The 27,639-nt window shown below is 36.3% G+C and overlaps 1 protein-coding gene across 1 annotated transcript in view; it reads left to right on the top strand.

Annotated features, from left to right (window-relative positions):
- Window positions 1-26,982, top strand: part of LOC140144392 (uncharacterized) — a 32,652-nt gene extending 5,670 nt beyond the window's left edge. The window contains exons 2-10 of the mRNA XM_072166205.1: window positions 6,286-6,339; window positions 7,355-7,525; window positions 9,145-9,322; window positions 9,641-9,697; window positions 13,925-14,092; window positions 16,039-16,092; window positions 16,513-16,566; window positions 17,864-17,911; window positions 21,629-26,982. Of these exons, the coding sequence (XP_072022306.1) occupies window positions 6,307-6,339; window positions 7,355-7,525; window positions 9,145-9,322; window positions 9,641-9,697; window positions 13,925-14,092; window positions 16,039-16,092; window positions 16,513-16,566; window positions 17,864-17,911; window positions 21,629-21,702 (837 nt within the window). The 5' untranslated portion in view covers window positions 6,286-6,306 and the 3' untranslated portion in view covers window positions 21,703-26,982. The remainder of the gene's footprint in view (window positions 1-6,285; window positions 6,340-7,354; window positions 7,526-9,144; window positions 9,323-9,640; window positions 9,698-13,924; window positions 14,093-16,038; window positions 16,093-16,512; window positions 16,567-17,863; window positions 17,912-21,628) is intronic.
- The last annotated feature ends 657 nt before the right edge of the window (window positions 26,983-27,639 follow it).

Here is a 27,639-nt window from a genome sequence, read left to right as displayed (position 1 = left end):
AAAACATGGAGACATCTAGTCTAGTGTTTTGATAAACAAGCAATGGTTCTGGTGTCTGTGCTTCAAAACGTGTAAAACTTCGTCTGGATTCGTCTAGTGCTAGGTGGTGAGTGCCGTGCATTCTCTAAATTCAGTAAATTTCCATCGTCAACCGTGTGGAAAATGTCATACGGCCGGGCGGTTTCACAAGTTGCCGGCTCTATCATACCAGTCGCCGCCTGGCTATTGCAGCTGCAATCCATACATCAAAACGTGTAAATTTTGGCTATTCCAACTGCAATCCATACACCCTTCACGCAAGACATGACTGGAATCGTCCACACAGGAGTGAATATTACAAACGGAGTCACCCATTGAGGTAGGCCCATTCGAAATTCACACGCCCTGTGTGGGAGATTAAGATAATGTCTTCCGGAGAGGTTGTATGAATTTCAACTGAACAGCCCAGTTGGGGTGTATGAAACCGCAAGTGGGCGATTCACACGAAACAAACTGAGGTATGTTCAGATGCCAATTTTGTTACATATCTTGAGTGTAACTTGTGATGTGATGTGATGCCTGTATGCCAGATATAAACAGCTACAACAGTATTATGCATTGCTTGAGATAGTCATATCTTTAAATAGGTGTGATTGCAGTTGTTTGTACATGTACAATTGTACATGTAGAGTTGGCAATGGTATTAGAAGCTATTACATGTGGTTGTGAAATAGGCTATTGTGGGAAATGATTTCATTCAATCAGATTTGATCTGAATATTGTGAGGTTAGTGATGCAGTGGTATTAGTACTATAAAAGCTTTTGTGCTGCACTGGTACTGCACACACGTACTTTTCTTCTTTCTTGAAGAAATGTATCGGAACTGGTTGGGGTGGGTGTGTGTATGTGGGGGGTGATATCTTGGCTAAAACTGCATCACGCCTTCCCATGATGCATTTATGAAAATCAATAATCCCACTTTATAGTTTCTACAGATGATGCAATAATGGTAAATAATGGAGGGGGGGGGGTAAGTAAAATGTTGAAATATGACCGCATTAAACTGCAAAGGTCATGTGAGGTTAAAGGTCAGGTCAAATTACAAGTTGCTCCGATTGGGCTGTAACTCGGGGAAAATGATCCCTGACACTTGGGGGAGTATAAAACCACAAAGGTCAAGTGAGGTCAAAGGTCAGGTCAAATTTGAAGTTGCTCCAATTAGGCTGTAAGTCGGGGAAAATGATCCCTGACACTTTGGGAGTATAAAACCACAAAGGTCATGTGAGGTCAAAGGTCAGGTCAAATTTAAAGTTGCTCCAATTGGGCTGTAAGTCGGGGGGAATGATCCCTGACACTTGGGGAGTATAAAACCACAAAGGTCATGGGAGGTCAAAGGTCAGGTCAAATTTGAAGTTGCTCTGATCAGGCTGTAACTTGGAGAAAATGATCCCTGACACTTGGGGAGTATAAAACCACAAAGGTCATGTGAGGTCAAAGGTCAGGTCAAATTTAAAGTTGCTCCAATTGGGCTGTAAGTCAGGGGAAATGATCCCTGACACTTGGGGAGTATACAACCACAAAGGTCATGGGAGGTCAAAGGTCAGGTCAAATTTGAAGTTGCTCCAATTAGGCTGTAAGTCGGGGAAAATGATCCCTGACACTTGGAGAGTATAAAACCACAAAGGTCATGTGAGGTCAAAGGTCAGGTCAAATGTGAAGGTGCTCCGATGAGGCTGTAACTTGGGGAAATGATCCCTGACACCTTGGAAGTATTACACCGCAAAGGTCATCCGAGGTCAAAGGTCAGGTCAAATTTAAAGTTGCTCTGATTGGGCTGCAACTCGGGAAAATAATCCCTGGCACTTGAGAAGTATGAAACTGGAAAGGTCATCCAAGTTCAAAGGTCAGATCAAATTTAAAGTTGCTCCGATCAGGCTGCAACTTGCGGCAAATGATCCCTAACACTTGGGGAGTGTAAAACCGAAAAGGTCATCCAAGGTCAAAGGTCAGGTCAAATGTAACATTGCTCGAATATGAAACCGAAAAGGTCAACCGAAGACAAAGGTCGGGTCAAATTTAACGTTGCACAGTATTGCTGCGTGATGATGTCATCACAGTCATACGCCTAACTTACCTCGTGCCCTTGCAAAGGGCACAGTTGCTCTAGTTCTTACAAGCCGACGACGAACGTCGGCTTGTACTGTCTTCTTCCAATTCTTCTTTCTTCTTTCTTTCTTCTGGCAACCTCGTGACATTTTGCGTGAATTGCCACGTTTCGCCCTAGCTCTCTTATGCTTCGACAGATTTCAACCATACTTGAGCCAAATGACCTCTGGACTAGGCCAAACCTTCCATTTGACTTTGACCTTGTTGTGACCTTTGACCTAGCTATAATGGTCAAAAGTGTGATTTCACAAAAAATGCTACTCCTTCCACAAATTTCATGCAATGATCATGTGACTCATGCATATGAATCAACATGTGGCAGTGCTTAAAACTTCCTAAAAAGAATTGAGGTCAAAGGTCATTAAGGGGGTCATTTCCGGTCTGAAAGCTAAAAATATTCAAAAAATCACTGTCTTTACAAAATATATAGCAGAGAGTCGCCATTAGCACACATGCATTGCTACTAGCCAGGGTCTTTAGGATGCCTACAGGTTTGGGGTCAAAGGTCATTAAGGGGTTACTTCCGGTCAAAAACCAAAAATGTTCAAAAAATTTTTATCTCAAAATGTAAACAGACCAGAATAATATAACCAACATACATGAATTAGTGTTCCCTGATGTATGCATGGTATTTTTTTTTATTTTGGGGGTCAAAGGTCATTAAGGGGTCACTTCCTGTTTTTAGCTGAATAACTTCAAGAATTTTTATCTCAAGAACTGAACATGTTAGAATTTTTAATTAAAATTGGAACAATGCATTTTGTCGGTGTACATAAGGTTTTTTTTACATTGAGGTCAAAGGTCATTAAAGGGGTCAAAAGGTCAATCAAAATTTTCAAAAAATCAAAATCGATGTATAAGTTCGATTAAGCTGAAATTCACCAGGAATATTTCTTATGACATCCTAAGCACAGTGTAAGAGCAGTTGACCCCATCCGTAACCCAGGGGTCAAGTTATAGGGGTCAAATTGCGGCTTGTATTCAGCGTCTGTTGACTCTAGTTCTTTCTTCTTCTTTCTTCTGGCAACCGCAATCAACTGCATCTAGCTTCGCAAGGGATTGACAGATTTCAACCAAACTTGACCCAAAAGACCACTGGGGTAGGCCAAATCTTCCATTTGACTTTGACCTTGCTGTGACCTTTGACCTAGCTATAATGGTCAAAAATGTGATTTCACAAAAAATGCTACTCCTTCCACAAATTACATGCAATGATCATGTGACTCATGCATATGAATCAACATGTGGCAGTGCTTAAAACTTCCCAAAAAGAATTGAGGTCAAAGGTCATTAAGGGGTCATTTCGGTAAAAGTCTGAAAAATTTGTAAAAAATATTCAAAAAAATCACTGTCTTTACAAATTATATAGCAGAGAGTCGCTATTAGCACACATGCATTGCTACTAGCCAGGGTCTTTAGGATGCCTACAGTTTTGGGGTCAAAGGTCATTAAGGGGTTACTTCCGGTCAAAAACCAAAATTATCAAAAATGTTCAAAAAATTTTTATCTCAAAATGTAAACAGACCAGAATAATATAACCAACATACATGAATTAGTGTTTCCTGATGTATGCATGGTATTTTTATTTTGGGGTCAAAGGTCATTAAGGGTCACTTCCTGTTTTAGCTGAATACCTTCAAGAATTTTTATCTCAAGAACTGAACATGTTAGAATTTTTTAATTAAAATTATAACAATGCATTTTGTCGGTGTACATAAAGTTTTTTTTTTTTCATTGAGGTCAAAGGTCATTAAGGGGTCAAAAGGTCAATCAAAATTTTCAAAAATCAAAATCCATGTATAAGTTCGATTAAGCTGAAATTCACCAGGAATATTTCTTATGACATCCTAAGCACAATGCAAGAGCAGTTGACCCCATCCGTAACCCAGGGGTCAAGTTATAGGGTCAAATTATGCTTGTATTCAGCGCCTGTTGACTCTAGTTCTTTCTTTCTTCTGGCAACCAATCAACTGCATCTAGCTTCGCAAAGGATTGACAGATTTCATCCAAAGTTGACCCAAATGACCACTGGGCTAGGCCAAACCTTCCATTTGACTTTGACCTCGCTGTGACCTTTGACCTAGCTATAATGGTCAAAAATGTGATTTCACAAAAATGCTACTCCTTCCACAAATTTCATGCAATGATCATGTGACTCATGCATATGAATCAACATGTGGCAGTGCTTAAAACTTCCTAAAAAGAATTGAGGTCAAAGGTCATTAAGGGGGTCATTTCTGGTCTGAAAGCTAAAAATATTCAAAAAATCACTGTCTTTACAAAATATATAGCAGAAAGTCGCCATTAGCACACATGCATTGCTACTAGCCAGGGTCTTTAGGATGCCTACAGGTTTGGGGTCAAAGGTCATTAAGGGGTTACTTCCGGTCAAAAACCAAAAATGTTCAAAAAAATTTTATCTCAAAATGTAAACAGACCAGAATAATATAACCAACATACATGAATTAGTGTTCCCTGATGTATGCATGGTATTTTTATTTTGGGGGTCAAAGGTCATTAAGGGGTCACTTCCTGTTTTTAGCTGAATAACTTCAAGAATTTTTATCTCAAGAACTGAACATGTTAGAATTTTTTAATTAAAATTGGAACAATACATTTTGTCGGTGTACATAAGGTTTTTTTTACATTGAGGTCAAAGGTCATTAAAAGGGTCAAAAGGTCAATCAAAAATTTTCAAAAAATCAAAATCCATGTATAAGTTCCGATTAAGCTGAAATTCACCAGGAATATTTCTTATGACATCCTAAGCACAGTGCAAGAGCAGTTGACCCCATCCGTAACCCAGGGGTCAAGTTATAGGGGTCAAATTGCGGCTTGTATTCAGCGTCTGTTGACTCTAGTTTCAAAATGTTTCACAATTGTTTTGACGGGATGAGAACAGAGCAGATCAAAAAGTGCGGGACAAAGAATTGAGTAGGTATTCATTATTAATTCATTTTTAACCATATACCATGCTCCTACTGCAAAGAAAATCCCTGAAAATCAACAGAAAGAGATTTATGATAAAGCCACATTTATTTATTTGTGTGTTAAAGTTTGTTAGAAATCAACATTTTATTCAAAATAATGAAATATTTGGCCAGCAAATTGTTTTGAGCGGAGTAGGGTAGGCCCTAACGGGAAGCTGGGAATCGACTTTCATTAGCCTTATAATGCTTCTGACGTAGCGAGGGGGGTACGGGTATAGGGGGTATATAAGCATACTCCTCGCTTCTAATTTGCAATGCAAATTTCCTCGGTCTTTATGCATGTTTCTTTTTTATCCTCGCTTTGCAATGTGTGTAATATTTTGTCAATCTCACTTTGTATGGGGGACCGGTGTGTATGTGGGGTGTGTGTGGAAAAGATGTAGGGGTGTGTGAGCTGTGTGACTGAGATTTTGCCTCAACAATTGCAATTAATTTCTCTGAGTAATTTTATGGTGTTTTCATGTATATTTTATATGTTTTTTTAATGTCTTTTAAACATTGCAAATGTAATATAAAAGTACCCCTAACTGGAACCATCATGCGTACACATCGTCAGTGAAGACTGAACCCACCGGGATTAAGGCCCGAAAGTCGGGGGTTGTTTTTCTGTGTTTTTCACTCCAGAGCTTGCAAAAAATCCAAATACATGGGGTGAAAATTAATCTCGGGGGTGAAAAATGTTTTGCTGTGTAGTCAGGGATAGGAGTTAAGTAGAGGGTCAGAGTTAATATTTTTTATATTTAGGGGGTCATTCACCCCTGATCGGGGGTTAACGCTACCCCTGTAAACAATGAATGTTGCAAACATTTTGGTATCTTTGTCGAACAAGCTTTTCTATTTCTGTTCCAAAATCCATTACCATGTCCATGTAATTTGTAAATTTATCAATATTTTTGATGTTATGTCTTGTCTTGTGCTGGTACTACCATGCTACTCAACACCCCCAAAAATTGGGAGTCAACCGAGTAGGGTATTATGTGTCAATGCATAATATGGTATTTTATATATTTATTTATATATAGTAGTTTACAGTTAAAGTTGTCTGACGAGCGTGCATATACATGTACTTCTGTGATGTTGCAAAGTCAGAGCTAAGTGACGTGTACAGCGCAAAAGTTTACACACTCTCTCTCTCTCTCTCTCTTTTCAGGATTAATAAGATACATTCATTATGAGCTCCAATGGTGCAGATATTCAAGAGAAGGTAAGCTATGTATTGTACATACATTTTGTAGGCCAGAGCCTGTCAGCCACTAGGCTATAATAGGGAAATGCAATTTTCCTGATTGTTGACAAGTGTGGACTATAAATGTCAGCAAAGACTTTAAAACATTAAAGCGAAGCTTAATGACTCTGTAATGAGCATTTTGACAATATTTTTGTGGGACATGAGAGGACATCAGACATATTAAATATCTGCTGTTGCTTGGCAATCATAAATCACAAATTTGAGTGTTGTGTTAACTGCATTGCACTGGGCGCAATGGGCAAATAAGAGGCTGTGCAATAAAATTGGGGAAAGAAATTTTTTAGAGAGCTGAAGGGGAAGGGGGCAATTTTTGGCAAGCCAAGAAGGGGGGTTTGAGGGCAAGTGATTTTTTGCGCACAATCATGGGGCGCCTTCTGAATAAAATGGCGCTAAAAGTCTTCAGAAATCGATACAGAAATGCTGAAATATGCACATTTTCCTGCATGTGCGCTCACAAAGTATGTATCAACACCATTTAAGGGATGGGGTATGAACGTTTGGACAGTATTTATTGTGGGACATTAGAGCACATCAGACATATCGAATTGCATTCTGAATACGAAGAATGTCCTTCTGATATCAAATAATTTTGATTTTTGAAATTCGCACTGGAATAGTACACATTTTATGACAAATGATTAAAAAGTGATATTTTTTTAATTTCAACAGTACTCAAAGTAAACTTTATAAATCTGATGATTTATACTTAAGTGTATGTAGGTGGGATGACAAGCCGCCGATCAATTGAACATTTTGATCTTTCGTATTAAAGATATGGTGATTTTTGGCGAGCCATTATTGCACAGCCCATGAAGTAAATTAACACTGTTGTTCTGGAATAAGATCAGTACCCATTCAAAATGTTTAACTGCACTGCGTACTAGTGCGTAGTATTGTCACGCCATAATACAGACATGCTTATGTTGATGTAAGATTACGGTATTACATGTATATTCTTGTTTATTTTCAGAAAAAAGGCAGCGTGTACCGACCTTGCCCAGATTGCAGTGCAAGGAACCACAACAGCAGAAAAAAGTGCAAAGAATGTGGCAAACTGCTACTGGTCCCCATTCCTTTTGACTCTGAGGCATTTAGAGTAAAGACAGAGATGTGTAAAATCAAGAACATGATTGAGAAAAAAGTAAGTCATTCATAACCTTTTTAAAAATTCTTTTCATGAACCAATAGTTCAATAGTTGAATTCTTCTACACACTCGCTATGAAATGATCAATGCAAATTTTGCCAAGCTCACTATATACCATTCGCAAGATGCTGTGAACTACCAAATCGCAACAGTATAAAATAGTTGCTAAAATGCTAACCATAATTAGAGCAGAGCATTTTCAATTTTTTACCCCTGTGTGAACTTAAGCACCAGGGGTCAATCCAACATGGCTTCACACCTTAAAATCAACATTAGACCTTGTACATAGAAACTCTCATGATTTTATTAAGAAGTGAACAATGGTTCCCAGTTTGGAAGATTAATTTAGCAGCTGTTTATAATGTAGTTTTTATGTACATGTATAAAGATTTTGTTAAGTATATGAAGTCGGAAATTCTAACCCAAAAGGTGACATATATGCTGGACATACATTATAGGCTTAATTGTTCTGTTTGAATTGATCACAATTGCAATCCCCTGTCTTGAAAAAATAAAATAATAATATGAATTCCCATCTTCAATCAAGGTGCCCTCACATGAAAAGTGTATGATGTAGGGATATTTTATCTCAACATCTCTCCGTCTCTCATTTTTTCAACCACCTGTACATTTAATGTTGTTTTTGACATTGTTTGATAAATTTATTAGTAAAAAGTACATTCAGTTAATATCATATACATTGTAACATGCATTTGGAAGTAAAAACAGGAAGTATTTTTTTTTTTCATTTGCAAGCAGGATCTTCTTGAAAAATCTTGATAATGCATGTATCACATTTTATACATTTGCCAGAGTGGTGTCCAGGTGTCATTTTACGCCCTGTTTTCAATTTGGACGCCCTGTTTTCAATTTGGACACCCTAACCCTAACATTCTGATTTTTATAATGGAGTGAATAGGAAGTGAACACAATGATTTTTAGTTTTTTTACCATTTTGGACACCCTCTAAAGACGCCCCTTTGACTAATGCCATCCCATACATGTAGTATGCAGTTGCCACATAGGCGCTTGTCAGTTGTTACATACTTATGGGCATTTAGCATTGTCAGGAGGCGAAGGGGTCCCTGTAATAAATCCTTACGAATGGTACCGATTTTAATGGATTTTACGATGCGTCTCAAGTTATGATTGATTTTCATTCATAAAGTTGGAAAAAATGGACACCTGAAGATGTAGGGAAGAGAGTTCTAGAGAGAGAGAGAGAGAGAGACATTTACACAATGGTCATACTCATAACATTTTGGCTCTTGGTCCACAGACTCTACATTTTTTTAAATAGGGCAGTTACTCAGGTTTTGTATTTAATGTGTACAATTAAAACTTAAATGACTCTCAAATAGCTCTTTAAAAATGGCTCCTTGTTCATTAGATAATCACAGGACCAGGAGCTGCTTTTTCCAAATGTGTGGCTCCTGGTCCAGATCTTCTTATCAAGTGCTGTTCCCTATGTGCTTTGCTTCAATCATATTTCTCCTAACCCAGTATTCAGAAAATGGACATAGCATGTGACAAACATTTTAATTTCCAAGCACCATGTTTATGCTTTATTGGTCTAATTAACTAGCATGTTTTTATTTAATACTTTTGCATCTAGGCTAAGCAACTGATGTCTTCATACGGGGTACATGTACATATCATGTACTACTCTGAGAATGTAGAACGTGATCATGCACAAACAACATGCACACCGGGCCTAGCGGAGGAATTTCAAAAGGAAATGCCGTTGGTGAAGCAGGTTTGGACGCAATACATGACAAATCACCTGAAGCCAGGTACCGTTTTTAAATTAGATTTGCATATTTGAAATATATGTGAATTTTATCTTAATACCAGTTTTGGTGGAAATAAGTGGGCAGGGGTGTCTGTTCTTCCATTATTCACCTCTAAACGTAGGGAATAATTTTAACATTTGCATGATTTGTTGACGATTATCTAAAGCTACAATATGATGCATACTAAAATTACAATAAAACAGTTTCTGACATACGAAATTGGTATTCGCTTTAAGAAACATCTAAACAACTAAAAATCACATTTTTAATAACTTTTATTTAACTAAATAGCCCTTTTCTTCCTGTTATATTTTGCAGAAAAAGTTGCTAGGCAGAAGAAGAAGACACAGGTAGAAGAAGTAGAAGCAGAAGAAGGTATTTAAGCTTCAAATATACAACCAGTGTTTAAAATCTATTAATCATGTTGAGGATATCACCGCCTACTGAATATTTGAAATATATGTAAATTTGAGTAAATTTTATCTTAATACCAGTTTTGGTGGAAAAAATTGGGCAGGGGTGTCTGTTCTTCCATTATTCACCTCTAAATGGTAGGGAATAATTTTAACAATTTGTACAAATGAATTATAATTATAAGGCTGACTTATTAGGCAAAAAAAAAAAAAAAATATGTTTGTCTCATGTTTCCTTCATACATTTGATTCCTGATGGGGAAAATGCTCAATAACAAAATTTTATTTCACAATTTTTATTTTATTTAAGGGATCTAAAATGAGCGTTTATTGCGTTTCGACAGTAGTTTTTTTGTGGGACATGAGAGCACCTCAGACCTATCGAATTGCATTCTGAATCTGAAGCATGTCTTTCTGATATCAAATAATTTACATTTTTGAAAATCACAATATAATACAAATTTTACGACAAATTATAAAAATTTGATATTTTTCAAATTTTTGATATATAACAGTCCTCGAAGTAAATTATATAAATCTAATGATATATTCTTAAAGTATATGTAGCAGGAGGAAAAGCCGACGGTCAATTGAAAATTTTGACCTTTCATATTGAAGATATGGATTTTTTTCCCAAAAAGACCTAATTTTTTTGGTGTTTTGGGAAAAAAATCCATATCTTCAATACGAAAAGGTCAAAATTTTCAATTGATCGTCGGCTTTTCATCCCACCTACATACACTTTAAGTATAAATCATCAGATTTATAAAGTTTACTTCAAGTACTGTTAAATATCAAAATATCAATTTTAATGATTTGCCAAAAATGTGTATTAAATTGCGAATTTCAAAAAATCAAAATTATTTGATATCAGAAGGGCATTCTTCGTATTCAGAATGCAATTCGATATGTCTGATGTGCTCTAATGTCCCAAAATAAATACTGTCCAAACGTTCATACCCCACTCCTTAAGAGAAGAAGACATATTACAGGTGGCAAAACAGAATGGGCAAAAAGTGTTGAGCTTTCAAGAGAGTAACCCCTCGAACACCTAATTTATTGATAAAATTACAAATGTATACTGCATTGGATTTGTAAGTGCTCGGGGACATGAGACACCCTTTTGTGGTCCTCAGCAGTATAATTCAGGAGTATGAGTCACTATACTCATTCTTAGTCAGTGGGAGTGGGTATAATCTGATTGGACAACCGCATGATTTTTGGTGTCGTCTATCGGGCTGTAGATGACCCCAAGTCATCATGAGTTTTGATAATGCGTAACATGCTCATAGAGGTGCGAGTATGTATCGCGTTGTATGCGTAGACACAGTGCGGAATACTCGCACGCGCGGCACGCGCAACAAAATATGTGAAGTTGTAAACAAATTTTGTTCAATTTAAAAAATAGTCTATAGTTTAATAATAATATTTAACTGACAAAGAATGAGAATAAACGATAGAACTTTTATTTTGACTATCCGCTATCTATGATAGACAACAGGCATATCAGTGGACTACTGAGCATATAGCATGATGTTTGGTTGCCTGGAGTGCATAATTGATATTCTTTCTATCTCACTTCCCTGATTACATGGACCACATTGTAGTCAAAGTAATTATCTATCATATCCTGTATCGTTCTATGGATAAAAATGACTCAAAATGTTATTGATGATATTATTGCTATCTCAAAAACATCAGTTTTGTCTTTTCAACGAGAAAAATCTGATGGAAAATTAAGTTTTTAGGGGCTATAGCTAATATGGCACAAGCCTAAAGTTTTGAACAATGTATCGCATATTTTGACATGCACTTACAGAAAATAAAAAAATTATTAATTATAATACTGTAAAGTGACACATAACTTAAATGAGGCCACTTTTTTATATTTCATTCATAAAATTACATTCAATACCGAGAAAACACACAATGCAGACTATTACAGAATGGATAGGTAAGATGCCATGTCCATGGCTTTGCAGGAGTTCCGGACTAACAATCAACACATACAGTTTAAAGTGAAGGTTGTTGTGAGTGATCAGTCCTGTATCATGTGCTTGCCACTATCTACTTTATAGTGAACTAAGCAGGCCGTTGGTGATATTAATAGCAATGATCAGCTTCAATTTTTATTTCGGCACAAAACACACAGATTATAAACGATAGTTTATACAGATAGTTTGTAAAACCCAGTTCAACGATAGGCTAAAAAGTACCCAATGACATTAAGGATATGGGTTGTTCAAAAGTTCAATGGATACCATAACAAACAAACTTTCATGACACTATCAAACACTACCATTCCTCCTTCTCAAAAGTCCCATATACATTTAGGCATTTTTATTGCGGTATAAACCATATTCTACTATATCGATGACATAGATCGACCGTGCAACATATTTATGTTTTCAGTTGTTATTTTATTGAATGACACGTGCCAAACAATCCCTAGATTAAATAACAAAGGACAGGACCGGTTTCGATGTGGTATAAATGATAATGAAAATTGTTCCCATACAGCCTCCCGGGACAGCCTCATCTCCATCAAACGCCGGCACGTGATGTGCATATACATGTATGTGAGTTGTCATGTTTTACAACGGGGAATTATCCTAGGGGCAGTTTGATATACAGTTATAAGGGCAATGTAGCTTTCTGCCAGAGATATACCCAAAAGCCAAAAGTAAAGTCTGCTATAAACTGAACATATATATTTATAACCACGGGTTCAACATCTATAGAGCACACTATTGCCATTTTCCTACTAATAAAATTACTGCAAAAATGAAAAGCAAGTACCGGCTGTAGGCCTACGTGATCTGTAACCCCGACCTCTAAACAAAGAAGTCAGCACCTGAAGATATTTACCATATTAAACTACTTTATAAAGTTCCTTATTTATACGCACCTGAACCTACCCTCGATATTCACGTTGAAAACGTATAATCAAAAAGACAACATGAACACAGAATTAACTAAAGTTGCTTCATGGTTTCATGCCAACAAGCTTTCGTTGAACATAGATAAAACTTTGTTCATGCTTTTCACCACCAGAGCTATGAAGAATAAACTCCCTGCTGTTCTTGATATTCTCATTGACAACAAAGTTATTGATCAAGTCTCTCACACATAAAATTCCTGGGTATCATCATCGATGATAAACTATCATGGGCTGATCATCTTTCATACATCTCAAGCAAAGTTGCCCGAAGCGCTAAGCTTCGTTATGTCCTTCCATCTGTCATCCTGAAGTCACTCTATGACACCCTTGTTCTCCCCCACCTGAGTTATTGTAATATTGCTTGGGGGAGAGCTGCGTCTTCATGCCTAAACCCTCTCTTTAGACTTCAGAAGCGTGCAATCAGATATCACCAATGCTGATTCGAGCACATACTGGGCCTTTGTTTGCCAATCTTAAAACTCTTCGTATGGATGATATAAATGAACTTTATAATACAGCTATCTTTATGTTCAAAGCTCACAATTGCTTGCTTCCTGCACTTTTTGACAACTATTTTCAATATAGTGCTACAATTCATAGTCATAATACAAGGCGTGTGAATAATTTCTATCCGCCTCGTGTTCATTCTAATCTTGCTGCTAACCCGATTAAAGTGAATGGAGTTAACATTTGGAACTCCATTCCCATTTCCATCCAAAATGCCACATCCACAAGCTCCTTCAAACATCATTTTAAGAGCAATTTGCTTTCTAAACCGGTTTACCAGTAATTATTCTTTGACTCCTGTTCACATCATTTATTTTTTTTGTAATGTCTTGTCTTATCCTGTTTGTATTTGTATTTTTGTTTGTACTGTCTGCCGGCAACCCGCACCCACGAGCTTGATCCCCGCGTGTTGCACCACAACTTTATTTTAGGTTTTTTTATTGATGCCCCTCTTAATCTTGTCTCAGGCCCACTCTTGTCCTGTCTCTTGCCTTTTAATAGGTTGTTTGTTCTTACGTGATCGCATTTGACTGCCATCAGTGGGCTTGTGATCGGATTCACTACTTTGCTTTGTATGTAATTGGTTTGAAAATTATGGCATTTGTCATTTATAATATGTATTTTTGAAGTTTGAAATAAATGTTTCTTGAATTGAATTGAATTGAATGATAGTTCATGCAATATCAAATAATCGGACCTCGACTCAAAATATATATTGATTGATAATTCTATATTATGCAGCCTCGAGTCAGGATGTAGATACAACTCCTAGTATGTCATCAGGTGATGTTCCCGGTGATGTTACGATGGTTGATATTGAGCTACCACCACAACAGCAACAGAAACAACAACAACAGCAAAGTGCATGTCAACCAAGCTTGCAACGACAACTGGGACGGAGTAGTGCCAGTAGGTAGTCCTTTCATGATCGTGTAATGGTAATAATTAATAATTGAAACACATTAAGTTTATGTCAACCTCGTCTGGGTAGTTTGCAAAGACAATGCAAGGTTTCAAAAACCCGGGACAAAAAGTGCAAAATGCATTAAGGATATGATGAGTTGAAGCGTTTAACATATTGACCCTTCAACAAACTTTGATCACACGAGCAAACGCTTCGATTCCTTAAAATTGCAATATGAAAATGTCCACGGTATAACATGTATACTAATATTCTACTATTTGTGACACATGTGTATTACGAATTGAATGGCATGTGACCTACAATCGTCCAATCAAATCACACATGATCTGCTTTAGATATTGTGATAAAAAAAACACCTCCAGACAGCCTAATCCCCATCATCCATGGTTAAACGTGGGTGCATTGTGTGATGTGTTTTGATGTTCATGCATGAAAACACAAAAATTTGAGTGATGTTTACGATTATGTGCGCATGAACACACGAGGTCAAAAGGTGGTTAGCAGTCGGATGTAAACACAGGAAAATGTGGCTTTTATATAACGCTGATTTTCTCAAAAAGTAGACCTAAAATGTTGTGTCATTTTCAGATATGTTATGCAGAATTTTGTTCTGATTAAGATGATATCAAATATATATATTTCAAAGTACAAAGTAGGAGGTAACTCGACTTAAGGCCTAAAACGTGACCCCTATCTTGCATGTAAAGTCTATGGAAAGCTATTTTGTGTTATGTACCCTTACATACGCCGCATTGATTGGCGCGCGAAACAGCTGCCTCAATGTGTTGAGGTCACTACCACATCAGGGTAAAATATTAACATATTATAATATATGGACTGGGAATATGAATACATTTCTTGAAATAACTATTACCTATTACACACCGTACCTCTCAACCTCCCATTCTCGCCAATGCATGCGTTCATGTAAGGGGAAATACATTAAGTTTGTATGTTCTATTAATATCTATATACATACAGATAACAATTTACAACGTTATGGGCCGAGTTCTAGTGGTCGTCTATTTTGTGGTATGAGAGCATGTAAAATTACATCAAAACCTACATGTAATCTGGCAAGTTATTCTGTCAACATGAAAAACAAGGCAGAATATTTTTTGCGTTTTCCAAATAAGCTAACAAAAAAGCCTATCATAAGAAAGATGGAGCGATTGCCAAATAGGGTGCAACCATACTAGTCTTATTACAAAGACTGCCCTATCCCACTCCTAAACCCTAACCATAAACTCCGTAAACATGAACTGGACTCAAGTCTAGCTAGTTGTACCTTATTCGGTAGCTCATATATAGGAACACAATATTTATGCGGAATAAGTAGTTAGACAACTGGCTCTAAAAACATTTTTATGACGATTATCTAAATTAAGCTACAACATCTAAACAACTAATAAAATCACATTTTCAATAACTTTTATTTTGTAGCATATATATAAGAGCATAAGGATATATGTTCAATATCATGGGATATGTATAATATAACAGATTTGATGATGGAGGTTGAACGTTTTGAATGACCCCCGTATATTTTAAAGATGAAAAACTGTAATTTTAAATTTGTGACAAATATACCAAAGAAAGGGAAATTTTGATTACACTTTGAGTCTTAAATCTTTTTGGCATACGTATCAAAGTAATTAACTCTTAACAAATATCTACTTTGATTTTTCCGCACATTTATCCTTGTGTGGGATAGACCATGTTCAAAATGATAAAAAAAAGACTATCCGATGACATAATTAGTGTTATCGGAATTTCTTACAAAAGAATATCTTTGTTTTTGTTTGTTTTTCAGTCAATTTCAAAAGTTGAAATGTTTTAAGCAACAAAATGACAGTGTTGAAAACTTTTCAATAAAAAGAAGTTTTGTTTTTTAACTAAATAGCCCTTTTCTCCCTGTTATATTTTGCAGCTAAAGTAGTTAACAAGAAGAAGCAGAAGAAGACACAGGTTGAAGAAGTAGAAGGTATTTAAGCTTCAATAATACAACCAGTGTTTAAAATCTATTAATCATGTTGAGGATATCACCGCCTACTGAAACCATATAGTTTAAACCTGTTTCACCCTGTATTTTCTCTTTTTTTGGTATGTATCTCAGTTGGAGATGCTCAAGCTCTAGCAAATTACTCATGGGAAATTGCCCATGCTCAACCCACAAGAGCTACGTGAATTTCTGGTGTATGATTTAGAAGGAAGCCTGGGATTGTCGATGTTGGATTCCCCTATTCTCAGGCAACAAATGAGATATGAGAAAACAGCATTCAAGTTCAAAAGTTCCACAAGAAATGTTAACCAACAGGCAATATAAATGTAGAAAACTGTTCAATACAAATAGCATGTTTTCCAAATTATCCCCAATAGCTTCTCTTCCTGTTATGTTTTGCAGGTACAGATTTGAAGCGTCAAAGAAATGCTAACGAGAAGTCAGAACCATCAGCAGGTATGTTAAATATTGTTATTATTTATTTGTGCAAGATTCTAAAATAAATGAGTGTTTCGTGATCCTAGCATCCTCTCTTTAAGGGGGTACTACACCCCTCAATAAACATGTGTCTATTTTTGCATTTTTCTCAGAAACTAATAACACAGTGGTAAAAAAAGTTATGTATATTATTATAGGGGCAAGGAATCCAATTACTACACTGGAATTTCAGTGACCCAAGACAAGCGGTTTGTTATTTATGATAAGAAATAAGGTACCGCTAGGATGTACCTCGTTTCCTAACATATATACTGAACCGCTTGTCTTGAGTCACTGCAATTTCAGTGTAGTAATTGGATCCCGTGCCCCAATAATATACATAATATTTATTACCAGTGTGTTATTATTTTTTGAGAAAAATGCAAAAATAGTCACAAATTTACCACTGTTTATTACGAGTTAAAAATCGACTATGGACTTTCACTTTTAAGCAGAACTTTAACCATGCAGGGACTTCGTTCTCTAAAACACACTGTCAATCATACTTGTTTATCAATCAAATCTAACCACAAGACTAAGCATGGTGGTACAATACGTGCTAGATGCGTACGTTCATCAACTTTCGCGGCAGCACAAAAGCGCCGCATTCCAAAGATAGATGTGTACCATGTATAGTTAATGGTAATGGTATGTGTCGGGAGGATTTAAACAATAACAAGATCTGGGCGACCAATCACAAGCCAGATTCATTTAAAGATGCATTACATCATGACCAATTTAGTTAGGCCAGAAATTGGTCTAACTCTCCATAGCGTCCCATGTTAAAAATGTTAACCGCAATCCAAAGTCAGTAGTCCACTTGGGAAGCTAACATACAGAGGGAGTACGGTGACTGAAAAGATGATCAGTTGTGAAAATCTATCAATTGTGCACAAATTAATTAAATCAGAGTTTTAAGCTTAAATGCAATATCCAGAGTATGCACAATCATGACAATGGGCAAGTGGACTACGTAGTAGTCTACAAGTAGCAAATATGAAAACAAACAGCACATTGATCAATTTTACATCATGATTATACAAAAAGTACATTATGATCTATTCATTATACATAAGTAATCTTGTAGCCCATGATATTTCTGACTAATGTATGTTTCTTGGATTATAATATGTGCATGTGTGTGCACCACAATTTCAGTGAAAGAGTGACTCCACGGGTCATTTCGCCAATAAACAGTTATTAATAGAGTAATTTGAACTTGCATACCATATTCATGTACTCAGTTGATTTATATATTTTTATTGTTTTCATTCAGTGGACTTACTTGAGGCAATGATAGGATACACTACCCCAGAGGAGAAAGGTAATTGAAAACATAATTATTTATTACAGTTTGGTTTACATGTACGTTTTACCAGGGTCCAACAATTTCGGGGCCAAAATGTTCCTTTCCCCAGCAAAAGTCAGGTGGTTCTGCAAAAGTTTGGATTCTGGATTGAAATGTCAGCCTCATATTAAGCTTGTTTGAAATGTCACAGTAATGTCAACCATTTGCTAATCAGTCTTGGTACTGGTCAATATTACTTGGTGGTTTTGATTCACCAGATCTTTTGGCAGGGAGGGATGTGACTTCAGATATTGTGCAGTGCTCATACGCACTAACTTAGTAAAAATTTAAAGTGCACACTTATTATTGTGTATCATTTACATTATTAAAATTATTTTTAAAATTAATTGTTCAGAAACTTTTTTTTTTAAATCACACAAGTGCATAGCAGCAGTACAGGTAATATTCAGACACAAAAGTTTCTATTTAAAGCCTTAATGTACGATCTTTTTAAATTTTTAGATCAAAATGATAAAATAGTTAATATGCACTCATTATGAAAGTTCCCAATACATTTGGGTGCGAAAAATGTTTGAAATTTGGAAAGAAATAACATCATAAACTTTGCCTCTATCACTCGAAATATCTCGCAGTTTTTAGATTAGGACGGCGAGTCCGGCCTCAGAGTTAGTCTCCTACGCAGCCAGTTTGGTTACACTCCCTCCACGTATGTGTGGAGGAGCGTAACAAACTGGCTTGAGCGTAACAAACTGGCTTCGAGGAGACTACGATTTGCGATTGTTCCAACATATCTTACTATAATTCACCAGAATCTGTCTGTTTGTGTGTCTGTCTGTCCGCCTCTTTTCTCGGAGACTGGGGGTCGCACGTTCATCAAATAGGCGGGTGCAGCTTTGAATGAGGAAGAACCAGTTTATATTTTTTAAGGTCAAAGGTCAGCGACGGGGTCAAGGCCAATTGAAGTCTAATTTCAAACATGTTAAATGGCAAATCTAGCCATGCCATTGTGTTGACCTTGGACTATCAAGCAAAAGTTTTCACGGTGACCTTTTCGCGTTAAGAGGTCATAGGTCAATATTTCAAATTGCCCATATGGAGCTCAAACTTGGTGTGTGGGTGAACCTTGGACTACCAAGCAAAAGTTTCCATGGTGACCTTTATGCCAGACCTACGGTTAAGAGGTCATAGGTCAAAAAAGGTCAACATTTCAAATTGCCCATATGGAGCTCAAACTTGGTGTGTGGGTGAACCTTGGACTACCAAACAAAAGTTTCCATGGTGACCTTTTCGTCAGACCTAAGGTATAGAGGTCATAGGTCAAAAATGGTACAAATTTTAAGTTGCCCCTATGGAGCTCAAACTTGGTGGGTGGGTGGACCTTGGACTAACAAACAAAAGTTTCCACAGTGACCTGCTTGTCAGACCTATGGTTAAGAGGTCATAGGTCTAAAAATTTCAAATTGCTCATATGGAGCTTAAACTTGGTGGGTGAGTGGAGCTTGGACTAACAAACAATGGTTTCCACGGTGAACTTTTTGTCAGACTTATGGTTAAGAGGTCATAGGTCAAAAATTTCAAATTGCTCATATGGAGCTCAAACTTGGTTGGTGGGTGGAGTGGACCTTGGACTAACAAACAAAAGTTTCCACGGTGACCTTTTGTCAGACCCACGGTTAAGAGGTCATAGGTAAAAAATTTCAAATTGCTCATATGGAGCTCAAACTTGGTGGGTGAGTGGAGCTTGGACTAACAAACAATGGTTTCCACGGTGACATTTTTGTCAGGCCTATGGTTAAGAGGCCATAGGTAAAAAAATTTCAAATTGCTCATATGGAGCTCAAACTTGGTGAGTGGGTGTAACTTTTGCCAAAGAAGCTTAGGTTTGCGTTCATTAGGTCATCTGTGGTCTACGGTCTATGGTCGGGTCAAATTTCAAATTGAGGGCGAAAGTCAGGTCAAATTGCGCTCACTGTGAGGAAAGTGATCCCAGCCAAAGGACACACCCTGATTTTGAGATCTGTAAAAGCCACTAACCAAGCCGAGAACCGTGAAATACGGGTAACCGCCTAGTTATCATAATCTGAAAAATTATGATAATATGTCGGACCAACAGAAAATCATCCTGTTTTACTACTAACAGGGCGAATTTTACAGTTTGCTCATAGATTTAAGTTGGAACTTGTGTAAGTATTACAAATAAAAAAAAAAAAAAATCGGTTTTGAAAACAATAAAGGTATATTCTGGAAACAAGATCGTACATTAAGGCTTTAACATCATGTCCATATAGTTTTTAATTGTTAAAATGTACTTTGTAAAGCCTCCACCAAAAGTAATACATTTATAAAGAATGATGGTTTATTTTAAGTGCATTTTTATATGTCCAATGTTGTTCAGTATTAGTGTTTGTAAAGTTTGTAAAATTTCAAAGTTGCAGTAAATATTGCATTGATTTGAAGTCAGCACAAAGATAATGCCAGGTTTTTTTTTATGTCAAGCATATCTTTGCATTAACAGCTGAAATGCAGGAGATAACGCTGACCAAAATTCGGGCCAAGCACAAGTGACTTGGTGAAAGGGGTCGCCATAGATAGCTAATCGGGACATTTTTATATGTCACAATGCTTGCGTAATAATAATCATTGATCACTGTAAAGTGCGAACTTTTAAATTGGGATAATTTTCTTCAAAAACACTACTGTATTGATAATATTGAACAACATCAGACAAACGGGGTATCAAAATGCGCTTTTTTTGTGAAGGCTTAAGGTGTTTTATTAAGAGCAGGATAAGAAGAGACATATTCACCCATGCCCGAATTAGAGATTTCTTGATACTTACAAACAATAAGATGTATTTGTTTACCTGTACATGGTACAAAAATGTTAATATTTCCCCCAATTTATTTCTTGATTTAAAAATCAATTTTTTCACTCTTTCCTGCTCTAAAAACTCACTTAGCTCAAGGCAGCTAAAGAAAATTAACAGGAAAATGCAAGTTAAGAATGCACAAATGCAAAATATTTATTATTATGATTATGTGCACAATTCACAACATGTGATGCAGCGCAAATCTGTGCCTAGTTGAAATACTGTCAAATTGTATTAGCTAAGGCTACTCTGATTGTTTTATTATTTCAGCATTTTGGTGCACTAAAAGCATACATTTTTGCACATACAGTTGAATAGATAGATCTTTCTTTCAAGAGCTTAGTTTGACACTTTTCTTACTAAATCATTCTCAGAGTGAATTTTTGACAACATTGTGCTATTTTTATGGCAAGCTGTGCAAATAAAACAAACTTTTTTATAATATGCTTAAAGAGCACATCAAACTCTTTCAAAAAAGTAAATGTGTGCAGTTTACTGGAAGTAAAATTTTGTTTGTGTTTGTAGGCATGTGTAATTTTGCTCCTACTTTCCATGTAACTCTGAAATTTCACAGAATGTTTTGCGACTTTTGGTCTAAATATTGCAACACATGTGCAGTCATGGACTTGACGTATACTCTAAATAAAAAATAGTAAATATTACTCAATATTGAGTAAAGAGGAAACAGCAAAAAATGAGTCAAGTGGAACTCAATATTGATTAAATTCTTATTCGATACCAGTACAATTTAATCAACATTGAGTGCAATTCACTCATTTTGTTACATATTATTCAACAGTTTATTGATAATTATTTGGAGTGTAGAGTTTAACTATAGTTTCCAATTTTCCTTCTATTTGCAGTCTTGTCAGAGAATGCCAGAAAGCGGAAGGCTGTCATCAAGCTAAAGAAAGTGTCCATATCTGAACGGCTATGATAAATGCAGTGCATGCAGTAAAGCCATTTCAAATTTGATGAAAAAGTTGGATCTAAACCCATATTGTAACATTTGCTGAGGCAGATGCCCTCAATGTTTTTCAGAATTCTGATGTTTACACGACTGTAATGTATAGACTTAAATAAGCTAATAATATACTAAAAAATACAACTTTTTTAAATAAAATGATGTGTCCTGTCATTTTGTTCATGCTATCAAAAATTAGTCAAATGCATATGTGATCTTCATAACAGTAACACTGTGCGTACATGGCATTTTGGATGGTCATACACATGAAAAGAACCATGCCTCAGTCACGATTGATGGCGTGACATGCATTGTCGACATACACGCTAGATTTAAATTTTCTTTGTTTTACCTCATGTGCGGCTCAAAATTAAAAAGGACACATATCTGACAATGATAACTAATATTTTGTGTAAAAGAAATCTGTTTCTTTGAAATGTTACAATATGGCTTGAAGTCGAGCTTATTAAAAAGTTAATGAAAATTACACTGTTAACAAATTCATCTTGTGGACAACTAGCTGTCAATGGCAGACGTCTTATGTGATAACAAGGGCAGACACTAAATGACTTCCTACATACCCTCGCCCAGCATTTTCATCATATAATGGCAATTTCAAAAGTAATTTTCTTTTATGATTATCTGTACAACAAAAAGGTGATCTAGGGTTAATTATTTTGCTATGTGACTTGGACTCAGTAGAAATAACTGGTGAAATATACTTACTAAATTTTGGGATGTGTCAGAAAATGTGGGTTTTTGACTTCCCATAGTTTAGCAGCAGAAAGTTTCAGATGAAGAAGAGTATGCCAGTTATTTTCTTTTCTCCGTTGAGGGTTGGTGAAATAATTGTGTGTACCCAGAGGGGTAAATTTTAAGGGGAACAAGCACAGATAAAAAGGGTAACTTTTTTTAATTTTGCACCATTTTGATATTTCACCCTAAAACGGAACTGGAAAATGTTATGAAATTGTTCAAAGATGCCGGTGATAGATTTGCTGGCACGTCGAAATGGATGGGCTCTGTTGGCTCTGATGGGCAGGCAATTTCTGGCAGACTATTTTGAGAATTTCAACTTGTGGGGGTACACATAATTATTGCACAGCCCAATACGCACCTGTAGGGTATTTCTACTAGATGTTGATTTGTACCTTATAAGTTATATTGCTTCCCACAAGGTAAGGCCATATAAAATTAATATTTTGGTTCTCGTCCAGAGGATTTTCATGAATTGATGAGGGAGGGAGGTGTTTTTTGTTTTTTTCAATGTAAAATCAGCACTGTCAGTAGTTTTCGGTCTTTTCCAACAGTGCTCGAGGAAACGATGAGGCACTTCTTTTTCAAATGTGAGTTTCTGAGGGATAAACCCCCTAGAGTAATAAACTTATTTATATGTATGAAAAATTCATAAATCATTCCAAAGTCTAAAATAATTTAAAGGAAAAAAAAATCTGACAAATCCCAGAAATTGAGGAGGAGGGGACGAGAACCAAAACATTAATTTTATACGGCCTAGTAGGCATAGTACATAATAATATAGATAAAAATTAACCTCTGAGCTGTATCTATTGTTATGCAATTGAATACCAACATCTGGTAGAGAAACCCTAAAGGTGCATATTAGGAAAGCTTTTGCACGCAATGCATTTATTTTGGGGCATACATAATGCAAAAAGGCTTTTTAAATTGATTGGGCTCAAAAAGAAACGTAATCTTACGTATGGTCATACCTTAAAATCATGTCCATCAAAATGAATCAAAATTACAGACAGGATTACTTCCAATACGATACTCTAAACACAATCAAGTATGTAACCAAACAAACGGTTGCCCAAGTAACACCACAGCAAAATGCACTGACATGGAACACCTTTTATGACCATGCCCATATGATGTGTGTGTAAAATAATTGTAACAGCAATGTGCACTTTCCTGTCCCATGATTGCCTCACAAAAATAACACTCGTGCCCAACGAACACACCCCGACATAAGTGAACACGGATACATACGACCTGTGCACCCTGATCAGTCTCTCACAAACACATTAGTTTGTTTTGACTTTACTTCCCGTGCCATAAACTCTTTATGTTGCTGAAATTTTCAGGCTGTGACAATTGATACAGCAAGCAGTTCCACACCAGCACACTTTTCAGTTGTGTCAGTAAAGTAACCACTTGGATATTGAAATGTCATTAGAGTAGAGTATTGAAGTAATCCTGTGTGTATGGACAGATTTTCATTTTAAAGATATGACCATGAGAAAAAGTTTATATTATGTCCCTTTCAGACATGTGTGGGTAGCACCCAGCTGTGTTTGAGAGTTCATCCCTAGATGTGATAATTTTATTGCAGAAATGCAACTGCATACAAATGATATTCTGTTTTAAATTTATGTATTTGACTCAATAATCATTTTTGGTATTGATAAGGCTAAAAGAAAACTATGTCTCAAAGCGCCCTTGCGTATTTGTTTTTCTTAGCATATCAATTTCAGCAGAAACAGAACATTCAAGTTTTATTTCACTCTTATATTTTTGCTGCCAAAATCATGAAATTCTGAGAAATATTTTGAAGAAAATCTTCTTGGGGCATATTCTGCCTCAGGGGAATGTTTTAAAGCAAAAAGTCTTTATTAGTTGTAAAATATACCTCCTTACTGCCCACCAATGAATACAATTAATTTTTATATTTTTATCTGTCAATTTTAAAATTCTGGTTGTGAGAAATTGTTGTTAAATTGATACATTGAACGACCGGTGTATTTCATAGCATCCTATAGACCACTAGCAATTATTGTTTATCAACAAAGGCAAGGGACTGGTCTATCGATATGCTTGAACAAACTGCCACACTGTTGAATGGCTTTCTTGTACTATATGTGGTGGGTGATTTTTAAATGCATGTGCCCTGAGCAAACTACTATACGTACGCACAGCAGAGAACAATTGAAATTTTCATAATTCGCGCGCATACTGCCGGGCAGTGACGTCACATGCGTCAAGTGGTCTATACGCCCTCGGAGGTAAAGTATATGATAAAGCCGGGCGAAGAAGTCAAAAGAGTTTTATTGAATAGCCCTATTGTCCTCTAACAGAGGTGTGCCAAGGACTTTGAGACATAGCATTATATTTTTTAGCCTGAATCATTATTCCAGCGTAACTTGAAATTGTACATGTGTTTTTTATTGAATTTTTTTTCAACAACCCTTCCTGTACCTTTTTACAGGAGCCAACCATCCGTGATGAATTCACGCTTATCGTACATGTATATGTGAATGCAAGTTAATGGAAGCGCGTATACGAGTTAGTACGTAATTATGCCATGTCTGGAACTTGTGTGCGCTTCATGTAGTTTTCATTATTTTGGAGGAAGTGTCTAAACATTGCCCTTTTATTCTGTAATTCTATTGTTGCTATGAACAGAAAAATAGTCGGTCTTCTTGTCATGTTGAGTGGCAATGACTAAACTGGACATTCCCCTTGAAATGATCCTGTGAATGTGACAATCTGTAGAGTTTTTGTTGTTGACAGGGAGTCAGTCATGTTTCGCCATTGTTCATCACCGTTTAACAACTTGCGTGTCTGCATGGCTTACTTCGCTCATGCAGCTAAAGTTGCCCTCACGAAGTAAACCATGCAGACAATGCGGATCGACGCTTCGTTGTTATCGGTGATGAACAACGGTGAAACATTATTGAATCCATATATAAAACATCTCAATCTTGCTATTCTTGTAACACACTCACAGGAATGGTTAGAAGATGCTTTTGCCCTTAATTTGTTTACCTTGGGCTGCACTTTTTGCCAAAAGAAAGTGCGAGACTTTTGTATTAAGGCTAGAAGTTGATAGTAAAACATGAAATACATTAAGTTATTCAATATCAAATACCTAATTATATTCAAAGGCATGCACTTTTTTAATATTAAACAATCCAATTGATTTGATGTCAAGTTCAAAGTTCTTTTCAAAAGTGCAGCTCAAGGTAAAAAAAAAAGGAAAAATTGAAGACTGGGCGTAGTTTCCTCATGTCTTGTGGGATCCAAGTGATGCCAATTAGGTGTTCATGCTAACTTATCTGATTAATACTGATCTGAATTTGACATTCTGAAAAAGATTTAAGGTGTGTTTACCATACATTTAAGGCTATTGATACAGTTGTGTAACATGTTTGAATTATGTTTACAAATTGAACAGGTTTGAAGAAACTGCAAAAAACCCAATTGGCTCAAAATGTACACATTGCACTTAATTTTAAATGTATCATGTACATAATATAAAAGGAGGCGTGTAATAATTATGAAGTGAATCATGAAACATTTCAAACCCGATTTTTATCAATTCTGATCATGACAACATTCACCTGAATATGTCCATCCTTACAAATGAAAAGGTAACACAGTAAGTTGTCAAACGTGGTGTTCAGAGTTGAAGACCACTCTTTAAACCATGGTAGCATCAGATGATCAAAATGGTTTTTTGATGGCATTGCTCATGAGTGGGCATTCATTATATGGCTTACTTATTTATAATTTAAATAAACAGATCTTGTATTCATAGAACAAATAAGGTTGTTAAATTATTGACCTTTTCGGTAAATCCCATAAGCCATTGCGAGTACACCTGAGAACTCGTCATTTGACATCACGCCGACTTGAAATGCGCAGTGACGATGTTCGATAAAGATGTGTGCATCGGCACAGATCGGCGTGACGTCAAATGACGAGTTCTCGGGTGTACTCGCAAATGCTTGTGGGATTTACCGAAAAAGTTGGTTCCTTTTATAATGTATATTTAGATGTATATTATAAGGGCATTTTGTGATCCACAGCCTCATCCTACACTTTTCTAAAAAAAAAGTTGAGATTTTTATACTACTGGAATTCTGGAAACCTCTGGCTACATAATATTTATGTACAAAATTTGAATTACGTTCTATTGTACAAGAACAAAATTAAAACAGTAATGGCCTATGGACAGTGTAATACACCTAATCAGGCATATCGCACAAACGCAAAATCAGAATGAACTGAAATTTTTGGAATATGCTTTTTTGCTGGATATCTATTAAAAATGTCTTTAAAAAGAGGATGTTAGGATCACAAAATGCTCCTGTACTGCACATGCCACTTTGCCAATTACAAAACAGCCCTGGATAATTTGTGTGTGGTATTAACTTTCTGGTGGGGTGGTACACATAATTATTATACAGCTCCTTATCTAAATTTAAGATTAGAATGTGGATGTAGTTTTTGGCTAATAAATGGAACTAATGACAAAAAGTTCAAATTTGGTGTTATTGTATCTCTTATCTGAAAAAACAAACAAAACAAAAACGATGTCTTACGATCACACGTCTCAAGTGTGAGTGTAGCTGTTGTTTCCTATAGAACAATCAGAAGTTTAAAGCCATGTGTGATTTATACGCAGTTTATACATCAAGACGCACTACAAACAGCGATATGCATACAATGTATACGTGTGTAGGGGCGAGTTGACATTCACAGAACGTGTTAGCAAGCACTCGATCAGTGAACTCTGAATAAAACAGGAGATCTCCGGTTTTAATATAAAAATTTTACTGCAATTAATGCACTTCAGGCTTAGTCTTTTATGTGGTATTGTAGTACACCACTGGGCATTACAATCATGTAAAAAGTAGAAATTTGAAAAAAAAATATGGGTGTCGTTGTGGAGCAAAACACATGGCTTCAAGTTTTTGTTCTTTTATGTCAAGCATATCTAGGCATTTCAGCTGAAATCTAGGGGATAATGCTGACGAAACTTCCGCCAGGCACAAGCGACCTGGTGAACGAAGGGGGTCGCCGTAGATAGCTGGTCGGGGCAATTTTACAGGACAGGCAAGTGTAGCCACTGAACAATCGGGCTTATTTGATGTTGGTAATGAAATA

This window comes from Amphiura filiformis, unplaced genomic scaffold (genome assembly GCF_039555335.1).
Source record: "Amphiura filiformis unplaced genomic scaffold, Afil_fr2py scaffold_52, whole genome shotgun sequence".
NCBI lineage: Eukaryota > Metazoa > Echinodermata > Ophiuroidea > Amphilepidida > Amphiuridae > Amphiura > Amphiura filiformis.
The sequence above is the reverse complement of the archived record's forward strand: the minus strand, read 5'-3'. Positions and strand labels throughout refer to the sequence as shown.